This window comes from Leuciscus leuciscus (genome assembly GCF_965113295.1).
Source record: "Leuciscus leuciscus genome assembly, contig: SUPER_11_unloc_7, whole genome shotgun sequence".
In the NCBI taxonomy this organism is placed as follows: Eukaryota; Metazoa; Chordata; class Actinopteri; order Cypriniformes; family Leuciscidae; genus Leuciscus; species Leuciscus leuciscus.
The window spans coordinates 186,062-204,068 of NW_028118540.1; the positions used below are offsets into that span (position 1 = coordinate 186,062).

The 18,007-nt window shown below is 44.1% G+C and overlaps 1 protein-coding gene and 1 long non-coding RNA gene across 2 annotated transcripts in view; one reads left to right on the forward strand and one right to left on the reverse strand.

Annotated features, from left to right (window-relative positions):
- The first annotated feature begins 791 nt into the window (after window positions 1-791).
- Window positions 792-18,007, forward strand: part of LOC309510271 — a 29,354-nt gene continuing 12,138 nt past the window's right edge. Inside the window, exons 1-2 of the long non-coding RNA XR_014210286.1 lie at window positions 792-974; window positions 4,411-4,525. This is a non-coding gene — a long non-coding RNA (uncharacterized lncRNA). The remainder of the gene's footprint in view (window positions 975-4,410; window positions 4,526-18,007) is intronic.
- On the reverse strand, window positions 7,761-17,009 carry LOC309510274 (uncharacterized protein; the record flags this gene model as incomplete). Its single annotated transcript, XM_082191280.1, has 6 exons — window positions 16,064-17,009; window positions 15,307-15,861; window positions 14,975-15,152; window positions 14,753-14,880; window positions 14,056-14,337; window positions 7,761-7,883 (listed from the first exon to the last, which is right to left on the reverse strand). The coding sequence occupies exons 2-6, from the start codon at window positions 15,445-15,447 to the stop codon at window positions 7,761-7,763; spliced, it is 852 nt and encodes a 283-aa protein (XP_082047406.1). The 5' UTR covers window positions 15,448-15,861; window positions 16,064-17,009.

The following is an 18,007-nucleotide window of genomic DNA, read 5'->3' on the forward strand; positions in this document are numbered from 1 at the left end:
GACAGTAACGTCATATAATATATAATATTATAATATTGAAAGTATTGATTTTAGAAATATATCTTATTACGTATGGTATACATAACATATTGTGCTTTTTATTTATTTAGTTAAATTACAAACATTTCAAGTAGCCTACAATGCAACAAAAAAACTAAATGAATACAAGGCACTGTAAATACAATTCAAAATGTATAAACCAAAGAATAACAACAACAACTAAAGTATAAATGTACATAATAATAATAAAATAAAAAATAAATAATAAATACAGAAATTAAAGTTTATAATATCAGGGCAGTTATATGTATTTGAAAAGCTTTAAAATTTGTATTGTTTTTATAAGCTTTTTGTTTTGTGATCTCATGTTTAAAAGATATTCTAAGTATATTGTGAGATCAGTGTTATAAAAGGTAATATAGGAGGGTTTCTTTTGAGTTATTTTTGTCTTATGGATATAAAACTTCGCCAAAATAATTAAAAGATTAATGATATAATTTTGTTTTTCAGAAAAAGAATTCACAAATCTAATGACTAGGCAATTTTAAATATTAATATTGCACATATTAATTCCATTGGCTGGTCCAGCAACCAATCGCATTGCATCTCGCGTGGGCCGAGGTTCCGTATCTGCTTTACTTTTCGAAATGGATGATCCCCATGGAGGGAGAACCTGGATTTGTAAAGTTGGGACGGTTGTTTTATTCTCGATATCTAAAGTGTTGCCACTCCCATTTATTGCACATGTTCCCCCGAAATTATATTGCACGACCCGTAAATATGCAGGCAAACGCGGTTGCCTACTATATCAGTCGAGCCAATAGTGCGGCAAGATACTGAAATAGGATTATTATTAACCAATCAGATGTAGCTTATTTAGAACAGCTGTTACACGTATGATTCAGCTTTCGGACACGAGCAGCAGTTGCGGCGGCAGCAAATTGACCATCGCCAAGGACATTATTTCTGTGATTGTAAGTATTCATTTATTAGAATATGATATCTATATAAAATGTTTGTTTTGTACGCTGTGTTGTTAAGCGTCTCGTTAGTGTCGTTTTAACCCTTGTATGGTGTTCGGGTCTGTAGGACCCGGTTTCATTTTTTATCAAGAGAAAAATTATACGATTCATTTTTTTTTCAATCTCAGACTCATTGGCCTTGGCTCATTTTCTGTGAAGAATATATATCTGAACACATTTTCAATGACCACACCACACACACACACACACACACACACACACAGGCTGTTCGGCTAGACCCGGGGCTAATAAAAGTGTGGAAATTGTAGGTCCTGTGTACCTTTACTCTGTCCTCCTCCTGTCAGAGCATATTGTTATTGTGTGTGTGTGTGTGTGTGTGTGTGTGTGTGTGTGTGTGTGTGTGTGTGTGTGTGTGTGTGTGTGTGTGTGTGTGACGTGTGTGTTCTTGTATATGGTTTATGAGGACACAAATGTGTATAATGACATGGGTATTACAACGTAAACATGGTTTATGAGGACATATGTGTCCTTCTAAACCAAACGGCTTAAAAAACATACTAAATCTGTGATTGGTAGGTTTAGGGGTAGGGTTAGTGTAGGGGGATAGATTATACAGTTTGTACATTAGAAAAAGTAGGAAAAAAATATACTATGGAAGTCAATGGTATCTAAAACTGTCTGGTTACTCACATTCTTCTAGATATCTTCCTTTCTGTTCAGCAAAAGAAAGAAATTCATACAGGTTTGAAACAACATGAGGGTGAGTATATGATGACAGAATTTTCATTTTTCGGTGGAGTATCCCTTTAAAGGGTTAGTAAGAAGCCAATATTCTAACCGGAGAGCTAAGAGCTCAAGTTAGAACTGCATGTAATAGAAACAAAATTATAAGTATAACTATCAAACATAGTATTTTGGTTATTTAACTTTTAAAGGGGTCATATAATGGTACATGCACTTTTACAAGTTGATTGGACTGAAATGTCTGTTGGCAGTGCCTGTACACAACCATCCTATCATGATTAAAATCCATCCAGTGGTTTTGTTTTAATCTCCTTATATGTTTGACCATCTATGAAATCAAGCCGTTCGATATTGTGACGTCATAAGATCGTACGCCCCTCCCGCGATTGTGATTGACAGCCGTGCTTCAACACAAGACCCGCCCTGAGCAAGCTGTGACAGCCGTCGTCATAGTAGTCCGCCATTGTTGATATGCTGGAGTAGAATGGCGTCTACACGATTGTGGTGTTCTGTTCTTAGATGTAATAAGGAACACAGCAGTCATTTGGATGTTCCTAAATCTGAGCCGTTATAGATGCAGTGGCTGAGTTTTGTTTTTGAAGCGATATGCCCAAAGGATTGACGCGGGGATTCCCTCACGGGGATTCCCCACGATCGTCCATGCTTTCATGTTTATGCGAATCATTTCACACCAGACAGCTTTACAAACGAGAAAAAACGGATCGGTACCAACGTGTTACTGCTGAACCTCCAGAAGATGTGAGTGTAATGTTTTATTAACCTTTATATTAGTATTTATATTAATCTTTGCGAAATTTGCAAACCTTGCTGCAGGCTTCACGATGAATGCGTCTAAGGTTTACACTCAGGGTACATTACAGCATGTTTTCTATGTACGACGTTCTCAATATAATTCATAATCCCACGTTTATAATGAACAACGCGTGGTTATTGTGTTACAAACGGTGTACGCACAGAACAGAGGGGCGGGGTGAGCAAAGCTCATTATCATTTAAAGACACATGCACTGAAACGGCGTGCTGAAAACAGAGCTGTTTTTGACCAGGTAAAATTAGTGTTTTCTTACAATACTAATGAGAATTTTTAATTAAAGTATATAACAAACTTTTAATTTAGACCCTAAAGAATCATATTAGCTTGTACAAAAATGGCATTATATGACCCCTTTAAAAATATATTTTATTGGATATATTTTATTGTATTTTGGTTAACTGGCCGGTATTTTGAGATCGCAATAGACGTGAAGGACTATAATGCGTTAAGAGCTCGCTCAAGTACTGGGGAGCTAAACCATAGTGCTTAACATAACCCATAACATTACTATAGTAGAAGTTTGGGGACTAAACACATAAATAGAAACCGGTTTATTCCACGATCTCGACACCTCAGTGTGGAGATAGGGAAAAAACGGCATGCCCGACGAGGAGGCTGAGATATAGAGTTTTACTTATATTTTCACTCTCATAATAACCGGCTGGCCAGTAATATTTAACTTAGCAACAGCACTAGATAAAACCTCCTTTTAAAAGCTCCTCTTTATTCAACAGAGTAATGAGCTGACTTGTTTATTTATTTATTGAAAATTCATAAACATCTGCTTTATTCTTTATATTTTTAATTGTTTTGTTCTCTTAACAAAAACACTAACGATACCAATTCCTCGGAACTGGAAATCGCAGCATGAGTGCCTCATCCCGGGGAGGAGAAACCGCAGAGCGTTTAAAGGCAGAGATAGGGCGGGGCCCGTCTCAAACCCCGCTGTTCGATCCATTTGCGATCCCCAAGATGCGCGTCGACGCCGTGCCTCGGCAGCAGCGGGACCCGCGCCTCGGGGAGCGCGCACCGAACCGTCCTCCTCGAAGAATGGCCGGCGGGAGCGGAGCGTCCTCACGGACAGCTCCTCGCAATGCTCACAGTCAGCCCCCTCGAGAACTGACTGTTGGCATGCTCCACTCCCAAACAAGCAACACAAAGCTGAAATGTGTGTACTCCCCACCCGTGATATAACGTGGGCAGGGAACAACACAAGGCTTGCTTGCTCTCTTTTGCCATAAAATATATATATATATATATAGGTACTCGATGCAGCGCCAAATGGGAGGAGCTAGAGCTCCAGCTCCTCCCCTCGCTGGAGCTCCAGCTTCACCCCGCTGGATTTAGTGGGCGGGGCCGCGCATGCGCAGGTTAACTTTCTCGCTATCAAAGAGTTACGTCACGATCTGATTTTTTTTCCTGGAATGGGATCAAATATGGACTTTTAATGAAAAATAAAAAAGTTGAATATTTGATAAATAATATTATACTGGTTGTTAAATTCTATATCCACAAATGTCGTTTCACAAAATCTCTTCCAAATGTGAATGCATTAAAAAATGACTTTTCTTTATTTTGTAAATCCTTAAAGAAAATTGATACAGTCCCTGCTATTAAATTCTTCTTACTTATATTAGAATATCAGTTTATATAAACCCCTATGTTAGGGAATTTGAATTGTTCTTAAGTTTGCTTATTTATTTTTTAGAATATTGCAATCAGTATTTACTCATCAAATGTTCTCTCCTGAATCGTATGGTAAATTAACTTATTTATAACTGTCTTAATTTATGTTTCAAGAACAATAGTTATTGCACATAGAGTAAGTCGAGACTTTCTTGTTTTACAGCAGAGAAGGAAGACCAGTCCTATATCAACGCAAGCTAATCGAATAAGTCCTTTGTTTCGGGTGAGGAAGGAACATCTGGTGCCCAAAGAAGACAGAAAGGTGCGCGAGTCCATTGGTATGTCTTGTATTGAAACAATGCTGTAATATGTAGTACATAATTTGATCACAGTATATTTGAAATCCGGAAATCAACACCAATAGAGTTAATTTCAACACTTTGAAAGTGTATATATGGGAACCACCCACAAAGTGTTAGTTCAACACTTTCAAAAGTGTTGCCTCTCGCAACACCGACACAGTGTAACAATATGAACACTAAGAGAGTAAAATTTTAACACCAATGCAGATAACAACAACACTGTTACAGAGCTGGGTGCAGCTTTGTAGCAAACACTGGCAGAGTTAAACTTCTACACTGTTCTGGTGTTGACCTAACACTTTAAAAAAATGGAAATGACAATCTTCTCAACTCCTTATAGGAGTCAAATTTTACACCATCCTGGTGTTGATGGAACACCTATTTACAAATAAAAAACAACACTAAAGGAGTTACCAGTTTTTCTCATTAGGGTTTTGCATTACCTACTTTAAAGAACTGTAAAATAAACTAACAATTATTTAATCTGAAAAGAATAAATTCACTTTGAAATAAACACATCACTCTGTATTACTCTTTCAAAACTTTATTCCAGCACAGAGCACCAATACATCTAGCCAGTACTTTAAATTACATGAATACATTTTTTTATTTTTTATTTTTTTTACAAATAACAGTCCAAAACGATGTAAAATAGACTGTCATTTCCATAGGACATTTGTAAATCAAACGGCTTGTGGTAAAACAATTCGTCAGGTTTTTTGAGCACAAGACTGTTCTCTTGTGCAAAAACACTGAAAGCATGAAGATGTTCAACAAACTCTGATTCCATACATGATGGCAAAAAAAAAATTCCATCCATAATAAAAATGTTAACAATTTTTCCAAAGACAGGTGCATCATCAACCAAGTCTAAGCACACAACAAGACCACTACGATACTCCGTACCATGACACTTAACCCACGGTGTGACCGTTAATTCACTTGAGAGATCAATGTGGAGCTGCTCAGAAATAAAATCACCGTTCCCTTTCGTTGTCACTCCGAGTTACGTCGGATGACGACGAATGGGGTTTCGCTTAGAAATCCTATCATCTTCGAGTATTTCACGAGTTCACACTTACATATAATTTGAAGGGGTAAGTTTAATGCGTATTTGGCGTGCTGTCCGGAGGGAGGGCTCCGAGCTCGGAGTTCGGCCCGAACCCAGAGTGCTCCCCCCGTATGTAAGTGTTTTTAGGACTAGAAGTGTGGAGAAGGGGTGGTGGAGGGATGCTGCAAAAACTGTCAATGGAATGAGGTGAGACTGTGGAGTATATATGCACCTCTTACCATTGATTGCTGAGTGCTTTCCACTTGTGTTAATTATCTGAACGTGCTCCTCCCGAACCTTGTTAATAAAACATCATTAAAACACGAGCCAATGGCAAAGAAATGCCATGGGTCTGCGGAATTTGCATAGCGTAACTCCGCCCCACCCTGGGGGTATATAAGGAAGTACGCTGCAACATGCAGATATGTTTTCGCTTCGGAGCCAAGTTGATCTACTTCACTCCACAGCCAAATCCTGAGTTCATCTCTTTATCTCTTCGAGACGAGCCTCTCTCCAGGTGTTGGTGTGACAGCGAGTTCCAGCGAGTGCACATTCCCTGCTGATCTGTGCAGTGATTTGCCAGAGTTTGTGTGTTCTCTCCCTGGTCGCTTCAACACTCTGCGGAGAAATCTCCTTTCACAAAAGAGCATTGCACGCGGCACGTCTTTTTAAAGATGCCTCGCCCGTGCACTTCTGGTTGCGGTCTATTTGTATCTGACTCTGATGGGCACAATCGCTGTCTTGTGTGTCTGGGTGTCGATCACGCCAAGGCAGCGTTTGTGGATGAGTCATGTTCCCACTGCGGGAACATGCCCATCGCACGGTTGAGATCGAGACTCAATGATCTTAATGTGAGAGTCCCCTCATCCGCACCCCGATCTACTGGTCCCGAGAGGGCTGGTACTTCGGCTGGCGGCCAGGGTGATCTGAGGGTTACAGTGTGGAACAAAGCGCCGACTATTCCACGCTCCACACTTCCCTCTGTTCCCGTGCAACCCGCGAGTGTCCGCGTGGAAACCGCTGTACAGTCCTCTGACTTGCCGCGAGTTTCATTCGGCGCTCCAGAGGAAGACTCAATGTCGATCGCTGCATCACAAGGTGGGCAGGAGTCCTCGGGAAGTGAGGATTCGGCTGTGCTGCCACCCTCGGGTGTCCCAGCATTGTCCGAGTCTGATCCCGAGATGACGGCCATGCTTTCCCGGGCAGCCGCGGCGATCGGTCTTGAGTGGTCCCCGCCACCTGGGCCGGTTCGTTCGCGGCTGGACGATTGGTTTTTGGGTGCGGCTGCTGATCCGCGTCGGCGGCCAACCCCAATGCCTTTTTTCCCGGATGTGCATGAGGAGGTCACGAGGTCCTGGAAGGCACCATTGTCTTCCCGTGATCGCTCGGCGACCGCCTCCGCCTTGCCTCCCCTTGATCAGGCGGCCGCCAAAGGGTACACTGGGGTTCCCCAGGTTGAACGCTCTGTTGCGATGCAGTTGTGTCCTCAGAGTGCTTCTTCCCGCGGGGACCCAAAGCACCCCTCCAAGGCCTGTAGGTTCTCCTCCACCCTTGTGGCGAAGGCCTACAGAGCTGCGGGGCTGGCGGCCTCCTCACTGCATGCCATGGCGACTCTGCAGGTCTACCAGGCCCAGATGTTGCGTGACATGCACGAGGGGAGGTCTGACCCAGCACTCTTTGATGAGTTGCGTGCCGCCACCGACCTTGCTCTCCGAGCGACGAAGGTGACCGCACGCTCGCTGGGTCAGGTGATGGCCACTTCGGTGGTCCAGGAGCGACACCTATGGCTAAACCTGGCTGATATGCGGGAGGCCGAGCGGACCCGGTTCCTCGACACCCCCATATCCCAGGCTGGCCTGTTCGGCGGTGCAGTCGAGGACTTCGCCCAGCAGTTCTCGACTGCCCAGAAGCAGACTGAGGCTTTAAAACACGTCCTGCCCCGGCGGCCCGCTGCTCCAGCGGCGCAGCCGTCGGCACAGGTGCCTCAGCCCGCTCGCCGCCGAGGGCGCCCTCCTACGGTTCCCCCCCCTCCCGATCGGCCCCAGCAGTCCGCTGCTTCCGGGTCGCGTCGGAGAGGAAGCCGTAGGAAGGCGCCACAGCCCTCTCCCGCCCCGTGCCCCGCTAAACGCCAGGCTAAGCGGCGCTCCTGAGACGGGCTGCTCAGAGATGGCGTTGAGTTCTGTTCAGGAGCCGGTTGCAGGGCCGCTCCTTCCCCCGGTGGAGGGCCGGGGGAGAATCCTTGGTTTTCCCATTCCCGCTGCTCGTCCCACGACGGGCAGCACCCTAAAATGGTTAAAGAAAGAACTCACTACCCCATCTCTGAGCACACGGAGTGTGCGGATGAGAGCACGCGCCGCCCACGGGCCACGCTCCTCTCGTCCCCCTCTGTCGCCAGACCCCTGCCAGAGCACGCCCCTGTGGGACGCTGGTCCTCCCCTGGCCTCCTCTGGCAGGACGCGGCTAATGACCGTGCCCCCGCACTGGGCCGCTATGCCACCCACGCCTGGGCCGGTCATTCCGCCTCGCTGCACCCCCGACGGAACGTCTGTGGTTCGTATGACCCCGCTGGTGCACTTTCTGGAAGCCTGGCTAGAGCTTCCCAGATTGTCCCGCTGGGTCGCGAGAACCATCAGGCTCGGCTACGCGATTCAGTTCGCGCGATCTCCTCCCCGCTACAGCGGAGTCCGCTTCACTATGGTCGGTGGCAATGCCCCTGTCATGAGAGCGGAGGTCGCCACCCTACTGGCGAAGGGTGCGATCGAGATTGTCCCTCCAGCCGAAATGAGGTCCGGCTTCTACAGCCCTTACTTCATTGTTCCGAAGAAATCGGGTGGGTTACGACCGATCCTGGACCTGCGCGTCCTGAACCGCTCCCTCCACAGGCTGCCGTTCAAGATGCTCACGGCCAAACGCATTTTCGAGTGTGTGCGGCCACAGGATTGGTTTGCAGCGATCGACCTGAAGGACGCCTACTTCCATGTCTCCATTTTACCTCGACACAGACCGTTTCTACGGTTTGCTTTCGAGGGGCGGGCATACCAGTACGCGGTTCTCCCTTTCGGGCTAGCCCTGTCTCCTCGCGTCTTTACGAAGGTCGTCGAGGCAGCCCTTGTTCCCCTCCGGGAACACGGGGTTCGCATCCTGAACTATCTCGACGACTGGCTGATCCTAGCTCACTCTCGAGACCAGGTTTGCGAACACAGGGATCTTGTGCTCCGGCACCTAGCTCGTCTGGGCCTTCGGGTCAACTGGGAGAAGAGCAAACTCTGCCCAGTGCAGGGGATCTCTTTTCTCGGTATGGAAATCGACTCGGTCGCCATGTGCGCGCAGCTTACGAGCGAGCGCGCGCAGTCACTGCTGACTTGTCTTCGCCAGTTCGAGGGCAAGAGTGCGGTCCCACTGAAACTTTTTCAGAGGCTCCTGGGGCATATGGCATCCGCAGCCGCAGTAACGCCGCTCGGATTGCTTCATATGAGACCGCTTCAGCTTTGGCTTCGCGATCGAGTCCCGAGGTGGGCATGGCAACACGGCAAGCTCCGGGTCCCAGTGACTCCGGCCTGCCGTCAGACCTTCACCCCGTGGTCGAACCTCAGCTTTCTACGGGCCGGAGTGCCCTTAGAACGAGTTTCCCGGCATGTTGTTGTCACAACAGATGCCTCCACCACGGGCTGGGGCGCCATGTGCAATGGTCATGCTGCCGCGGGCTCCTGGACAGGACCCCAGCGCCTTTGGCATGTCAATTGCCTCGAGTTGCTGGCTGTACGTCTCGCCCTGCACCGTTTCCATGCGTTGCTCAGGGGTCAGCACGTACTAGTCCGATCAGACAATACCGCAACAGTAGCGTACATCAACCATCAAGGTGGTCTACGCTCCCGCCGTATGTCGCAACTCGCCCGCCACCTCCTTATATGGAGTCAGAAGCATCTGAGGTCGCTTCGAGCCATTTATATCCCGGGACACCTGAACCAGGCGGCCGACGAGCTGTCTCGAGTTCAGCCTCTCGCTGGAGAATGGCGACTCCATCCCCGGTCGGTTCAGCTGATTTGGGATCAGTTCGGCGACGCACAGGTAGACCTGTTTGCCTCCCACGACTCGTCCCATTGCGACCTGTTTTATTCCCTGACCGAGGGCACGCTCGGCACGGATGCACTGGCGCACAGCTGGCCGAGGGACCTACGCAAGTATGCGTTTCCCCCAGTGAGCCTTCTTGCGCGGACCCTGCGCAAGATCAGGGAGGACAAGGAGCAGGTTATATTGGTTGCCCCATACTGGCCCAGCCACACCTGGTTCTCAGAACTCATACTCCTTGCGACAGCACCTCCCTGGCCAATTCCTCTGAGGAAGGACCTCCTTTCTCAGGGACGGGGCACCCTTTGGCTCCCTCGTCCCGGTCTTTGGAACCTCCACGTGTGGCTTCTGGACGGGACGAGGCAGGTTTGAGTACCCTACCACCAGCGGTGGTGGCTACCATCACTTCCGCTAGAGCATCGTCCACGAGACATGTCTATGCGTTGAAGTGGAACCTCTTCGTCAACTGGTGTTCTTCTAAACAGCAAGAACCCACGAAATGCCCGATCAGTGTCGTGCTTTCCTTCCTGCAAGAAGGGTTGGAGCGAAGGCTGTCTCCCTCCACCCTGAAAGTGTATGTTGCCGCCATTGCCGCACATCACGATGCAGTTGAAGGTAAGTCTCTGGGGAAGCATGACCTGATCATCAGGTTCCTGAGGGGAGCGAGGAGACTAAATCCTCCTCGCCCTCCCCTCGTACCCTCTTGGGACCTCGCAGTGGTTCTGACTGCCCTGCAGAGGGCTCCATTTGAGCCTTTGCAATCAGTGGAGCTTAAGTTCCTGTCAATGAAGACAGCGCTCCTGGTTGCATTGGCCTCCATCAAGAGGGTAGGGGACCTGCAGGCATTTTCGGTTGATGAAGCGTGCCTGGAATTCGGGCCGGCTAACTCTCACGTGATCCTGAGACCCCGGCTTGGATATGTGCCCAAGGTTCCTACCACACCCTTTCGAGATCAGGTAGTGAACCTGCAAGCGCTGCCCTTGGAGGAGGCAGACCCAGCCTTGGCACTGCTCTGTCCAGTACGCGCCCTTCGTGCTTACGTAGACAGAACGCAGTGTTTCAGGACCTCAGACCAGCTCTTTGTCTGTCATGGTGGGAAGCTGAAGGGAAAGGCTCTCTCCAAACAAAGGTTGTCTCACTGGATAGTGGACGCCATTGCTTTGGCTTACCAGCAGCAAGGTCGACCGTGCCCCCTTGGTGTGACGGCCCACTCCACTCGGAGTGTGGCATCCTCTTGGGCTCTAGCGCATGGCGCCTCGCTAACAGACATCTGCAGAGCTGCAGGCTGGGCGACACCTAACACATTTGCGAGATTTTACAATCTCCGAGTAGAGCCAGTTTCTTCTCATGTACTCGCTTCAACTAGCCGGTACTAGATTCTGCTCAGGTGTCTTCGCTTGCTCGCCATTCCTCTCCACGGACGGGATACGTGCGATATTTCCTCAGGTGAGCCTCATAAGCCCTGAGTCTCCTCCAGCACTGATGACGTCAACGCCAGAGTTATGCCACGGGCAGCTTTCGCGCTTGGCTAGGTGCCACCATGTGCATGGTTCCCTTCGGGCGACCCCCACATGTGTATTCCACTGTAAGCCTCTTTGAGCATGTGTCTTTCCCTTGGCAAGCCGCCTTGCCACCCCTGGGGTTGAAATATTCCACCTGCGGCTGGACACCCCAGTGTTACTCCGTATGCAGCCCTTCGGGGTCATATGTGTATTCCAAGTCCCCCCCTTCGGGTTGGGCATGATTGCATATTTCCACTGGATATGCTTCCCAGTGTACCTTGGTATTCCTGTGTTAAGTAGGACTCCTTCGTCCGTGCTAGTCTCACGACAGGGAGCTCAGACTTACGCAGGGCACTGGAAGACAGTCGAGAGGTGGCGTGATTATACGGGAACCCCATTCGTCGTCATCCGACGTAACTCGGAGTGACAACGAAAGGGAACGTCTCGGTTACGTATGTAACCCTCGTTCCCTGAGTAGGGAACGGAGACGTTACGTCTCCCTGCCACTTCCGCTGTACCGCTGGAACGCCTGAGTTCAGTCTCGGCTCCTCAGCGAAGACATATCTGCATGTTGCAGCGTACTTCCTTATATACCCCCAGGGTGGGGCGGAGTTACGCTATGCAAATTCCGCAGACCCATGGCATTTCTTTGCCATTGGCTCGTGTTTTAATACTCGAAGATGATAGGATTTCTAAGCGAAACCCCATTCGTCGTCATCCGACGTAACGTCTCCGTTCCCTACTCAGGGAACGAGGGTTACATACGTAACCGAGACGTTTTCAAGGTCGGACAACAATTCTTTTGAAACAGGGCCAGACTCAATACCTTTGATAGTACAGTGCTCCCAGTGATAGGCAATGGCTAGCTGGTGTTTTTTGGCAAGTGATTTGGTCAGGTTTTTGAAATTTTTCAGATTTTTCTTAAAAAACCTGTGTTTTGCTTCATACCTCATAGTCCATACATGAATTAATGGGCCAATTTGCCTGATGCATTCAGGGTAGTGAATCATAAGGTGGTGCTTTGGAATCAGATTCCTAGAAGGGTACAACTCCTTGAACAATCGATGATGCTCCACTATCAGATGCTTCAAAAATATTGTCATTCCTTCAGAGATGCAAGGAGAAAATATAATGTTAACAATATGTAAGAGGAGCAACATCAAATGCCAGTGCTTATCCCCTTCTGGGACTACATCTCCAAATATGAGAGGGATGTCCCTAATGAGACACAATGTCTGACTTGCGTTGAGTCCAATGCTGTTTCCAGCTTGTTGAAGGTTAACCTTGGTTGGGCGATTATTTTTGTCCAAATAGCCATAGTTGAAGGCATACAATCTTTGAGGAATGGAATCGCAAGAAACTAGATTGCAACTCATGTATTCAAAAAGCAGTTTCACTTCATACTGTGCAACTCCCTCCAGGATATCATGCATAATATCCAGCACAAAGTTGTCTGATACATTAAAGTAAGTCAAGGTATTGAGTACAGAATTTCTTTTAATACCATAACAGGAGTTTTCATTAGGGTTGTCAGCTAGATACTTATAATGTTCCTCATTTAGGTTTCTGCTACGCAATATCACCCGCGGATCATCCTCACTAAATACTTCCTGTGCTAACACCTTGTCAGTGAGGCACAGTCTGCAGTAATGTTTCGCAGAAAAAGATTCAACGTAACCAAGAATACCATTTAGACCAAGGTTATCACCGGTAAATTGCGCAATAGTACCAAAGATGGGCTCCTCAGAAAATGACACCTTCATTCCCTCCTGCTCAAGTATTTTCACATCATCAACCAATGGGCCAAGTATTTTGTCCATGCCATACTTTTTTCCATCCTCAGAATGGAACAAAGAAATTAGATGCATGTTCATTAAGGAAGAATTTATGTGTGCTGGCAGGTTACGAAGCACAAAATATAAACAGCCAAGTTTATGAATCCCATGTTGAGATCCTAATGGGTTTGCCGTTTCGAAATCATCGTAGTAAATTTGGATCTGAAGGGCATTGCTATGGATGGAGTACAAAGGATGGTTTTTGTAATACTGTCCGTCACACAAATCTCGATACGTGTCACTTTGCCGTTTCTCTTGAATAAGATTACACACCTCATTATTCCTAAAAATGAATTCAAGAGTCTTCAGAAGAGGGATATATATGAAAGTGTCATTAACTGGAATCTGTTCATACATTCCAGAGATCTTATTCTTTCTTGTATCGTATCTGACACCTAAGTGTATTTCAGCAGGTTCAACAACCCCCCATTTCTCACTGAAATATTTTCTCCATTTTGTATCGGTATTAAAATCGGAGAATGGATTATGAAAACTATTAAAAACATCTTCAACTGAACTTCTACTTGTGCTGTCAACAGGCACAACATTTAAAATGTTTCCCTTAAACTTGTATGGAAATCAGTGACAAAATCCTCCATGCTTTCAACAACTGACATAATAACACTGTTTGCAACACCGTTACCCTGCAATTTAGCTATTATGGATGCACACATTTCTTTGGAACAATCCCTTGAAACAGAAAAACATTCATGCAAACTTGCATCATTATCTGAACTTTGCTCTGTGTTCGACACAACAAGTGATGCTGCTTCACCGGGATTTGGAGCTTGTTGATTTTGTAGTGATACATTCTCACTGCTTGATGCTACACCACTAAAATGAAATCTAGTTAAAGGTTTTTTAAAACCTGCATAACTTTTAAATTGCAAGCAACAACCATCCTGAGCACAAACCAGCTCAAATTTCTTGCCAGGATACAAACCATGTACAAGTTTAAGGTGCCGAATTAATTTTACTGTTGTAGCAAGCAGCATTTTACAGATGTAGCATCTAAACATCATTCAATAACTTCGCTCTGAGCTCCTTTACCCTTGGGCTCTCACTTGTGGTGCCAACATCAATTCCGTAGATTGTAGTCTGGAGAAAAGTGTACATATTTTTGAGTGGAAGATCATAACTGATGCTGAAAACAAAATGGACCTTGAAGAGTTCATCAATTGCTGCAAGTGAAGAGGATTCTTGACAGGGGATGAGCTTTTTATCAACCACAATGAAGAACTGACTGATAGCTTCCTTGCTGCTCCCTGTGGCAAGAATGTATGGTTGACGATTCTCTTCCGCCTCAAGATGTTCCTGTATACTCCGGCATGCCTGAATGAAGAAAACAAACAAACAAAAACACAAATTTGATTAATAGTAATGACAAACAAGTGCAGGTTTATCAGTTAGCATCAATTTTAGTCTTTTTAGCTTGATTGAACATTGTACAGAACAAGAGACACTCCAGAAGAAAACAGTATATGCACCAACTAGCTGTTAAAGGTGATTTTTAAGCATGACATTTTTTATTTATTTTTTGTAAGCCATGAAATGACTTGAGACTCGACTCGGACTTCAGCTTAAAGACTTGTGAACATCTCTGGTTTAGATCATTTACATTTAGATAAATTACTATATTTACCCCCATTTACAGTTCATCTAATAGTGAATTATAAGATGGAGAAATTAACGGAGCAAATCTAAGTATAACGCTTATAGCCCTTGTATTTTGTCACCAATAACCTACTTTTTGAAATACCACCACGTGGTCAACAGCCTGAGAAATACTGATCTTGTGGGGTTTTTTTCTTCCTGAAGCCTGGGGTGACAAGAGATGCAGAAGTAGAAGGAAGGATGATAGGTCACTGTCCCATTCTGAAAAACACAAAACATATGTTAAATGTCTACACTACAATAACTAAGTTAAGCAGATTTTAAACCATTGCAAGTTAGTTCTGTACAACTCTACCTGGGGAATCCTGTTCCTCCCTTTTCTCTTTGGCAGATGACCGTAATCTTTTCAGCAGTGGAGTGGAAGTCAAGGTTTCTGCTAGCCTGATAAACTTTGCTTTGAAGACAGTTGGCCACCTTTCAAAAAGTCTGGAAGCAGATTCTGACCCAAAGAGGAGCGTGAAGTCCTGAAGAATCTGAAGCAGTTTGCAGAAAACATGTAAAGAAATTACCATAAAATATTACATTTCTTAACAAGCTAAATGTGTTTTCAACAAAGCAGACTATTTGACAATTCTCTGAAACTAGCATTTCAATGTGGTAAAAAAAAAGGAAAGACAAAATCCATACCAATCCTTTAGTATCCAGGAATTGAGGAAAAACTGAGAGAATGGTGGTGGATTTCTCTGGATCATGGATAAGGTGCTGTCTGTATTCAAACGTGGTCCTCATCTTCTGCATGATGACCTCACGGTCACTTGTATGATTCATCAAGGAGATAGCCTCTAAACTTTGGTCATTATCTAGCTGATCTTCACGGTGACACAGCTGTCTGTCAAGCAAAGGGCCTCCCTTTTCCTCTGTTTTTGGATCATCCTTATTTGCAGAAGGTTTTGTCCCCCGTTGTACTGTTTTGAGGCGCCATGACAAGAACCCAGTGTTTTTTTGGCCATCATAAAAATGTTCCTAATGAAATGACACAAATTAAAACTCAAAATTGTAACCCTCCATCGAAAATGACAACTTCTTAGAAAGACATTTCTAAATGATCACAAAAATACTGAATGTTCTAATCTCACATAGTGACTTACATATCCAGTCCTCCCTTGGGGATCTCTGAGTGAGGGAAACAAGGTGATAATTCCCAAACCATAGTTCTGTTTGGTAAGTCGATGTGGGACTCTCCTGAAAAATGGAAACACTCAATGTTACTTCACAATGATGAGAATTGTTTAAAAATATATAACTAAACCACTCTTATTTTCAGAACAATCAACAGCTTATTACTTAAAATTTGTAGCACCCAACTAATATAGTTCACAATTTATATACTATCATAATCAGTAACAAATGAAATAACCCAAGACTATTACATTTTGATAATTACCCTTCTGTCTCAATCATGTGTGCAACCAAGATGTTCACCATCAGTTTTCTCATGTCATCGCTAATTGTCCCTGTATCTTCATACTCCTTCAGCACATTTGCTCCACCTGGTCTTGTGTGTAGAATTTCTTTTATCAACTATAAAAAGAGGAACATTAACCAATTATGTAAGGGATGAAATACATCCAGCCAGTTGTTATAGCAGAATAAACTCCGACAGGCTGATCAGGACATGAAGCGGTGGGTTCTTGAAAATTTAAAATATGAAGGGGTTTTACTTTAGCTCACCTGCCCTCCATCTCTCAATTACCATGACAAAAATATATATATATATATATATATATTTGCACAGATTAACTGTTCACCAAAAGACTAGTAATGTGCGCTAACGAAGTAAATAGGGTCAATTGACCAATCAATTTTCTGTTTTGAAATTTTAAAAATCACAGCTTCATCGGAAGGTTATGAAACTTGGTGACTTTTCTGGCATTAGGTATGTGAATACAAAAAAAATTTGAGGTCATGATCCGAGCATGCTAAGTGGTCGTAAACAAAAAGAGTCACACTCGTGGTCTTCGGTCAAAAATGACCGACCCATAGGAAATGAATGGGAAATTTACAAAAACACAAAAATTCTCTGAATTTTTGTCTGTACAATCTACAAATCGGACACGATTCTAAAAAAAAGTACACCGCAGTAAAGGGGTGACACTCTACAACATCAAGAGTGCAAAAAAATTCACACCCACCCACACACACACACATACAAACACACGTTTATACACATACACGCCAATAAATTCAGATTACAAAAATCTGTTTTGAATTTTTAAAAATCACAGCTTCATCAGAATGTTACGAAACTTGGTGACTTTTCTGGCATTAGGTATGTGAACACACAAAAAAATTGAGTTCATGATCCGAGCATGCTAAGTGGTCGTAAAAAAATTTGTCATGATTTTGGTCTTTGGTCAAAATTACCCCCATAGGAAATGAATGGGAAATTGACAAAAACACAAAAATTCTCTACAAATCAGCCACGATGCAGAAAAAAAGGGCTCAGCAATGAAGGGGTGAAGCTCTAAAACATCAAGAGTGAAAAACATATAATTATAATAATTATAATTAATATATGTATATATAATTAATATAATAATTATTAAAATTATTAAAATAATAATTAATAAAATGTTATAAACCTTGGCAAAAAGTATTATTTGAGAATTTCTAAAAAAATACATTCAATCCACATCTTAAAAGTAAGTAATTTGGTCCAAAAACAACTAGAATTCACAAACATCTCCATTTAGAGCTATACAGGCATCTAGTGGTGAACCCATGCAATAACATGTTTTATTTAATTTTATGTTTAATAAATTGATTAATTTTTTTTATTTAATTTTTTTTCTGAAAGCCTAGTCTCTATTTTACCCATAAATACTGCATAGAATTGTATTTTTTTTTAAATCAAAAGAAAAAAAACAACATTATTTTCAATGGCAAAAAATGGACTATAAATATTGCATTAATATTAATAAGTTCAATCAAATTGTCTCAAAATTCTAAATTAAAAAGAATAAATATTATAGAACAAAAATAAATTGCATTGGTTTTTACTGGGATGGAGGAAGTTTCATTTTTAGGTGTCCGGTCATTTAAGACCGGGAAGGCCCCCAGTGTGACTGCTAAACGAAGACCATCAGAGGGTTAAATTAATTTATGACAAAAACTAACCCACTGGTGGTCATTAGATCAGGAAACACATCTTTATCCACCTCTGTGCCAGTGTCATCTGTAACTGTAACTGCAAGATCTTCCGGAATTGAGAACTTCTCTTTCACTGCACAACAAAAGTTTAATCAAATTTAGGCAATGCTTTATTCACAATTTGACACATAAGGATAGCAATATATATATATATATTAGTTTTAGGTTGGTAAGAGTT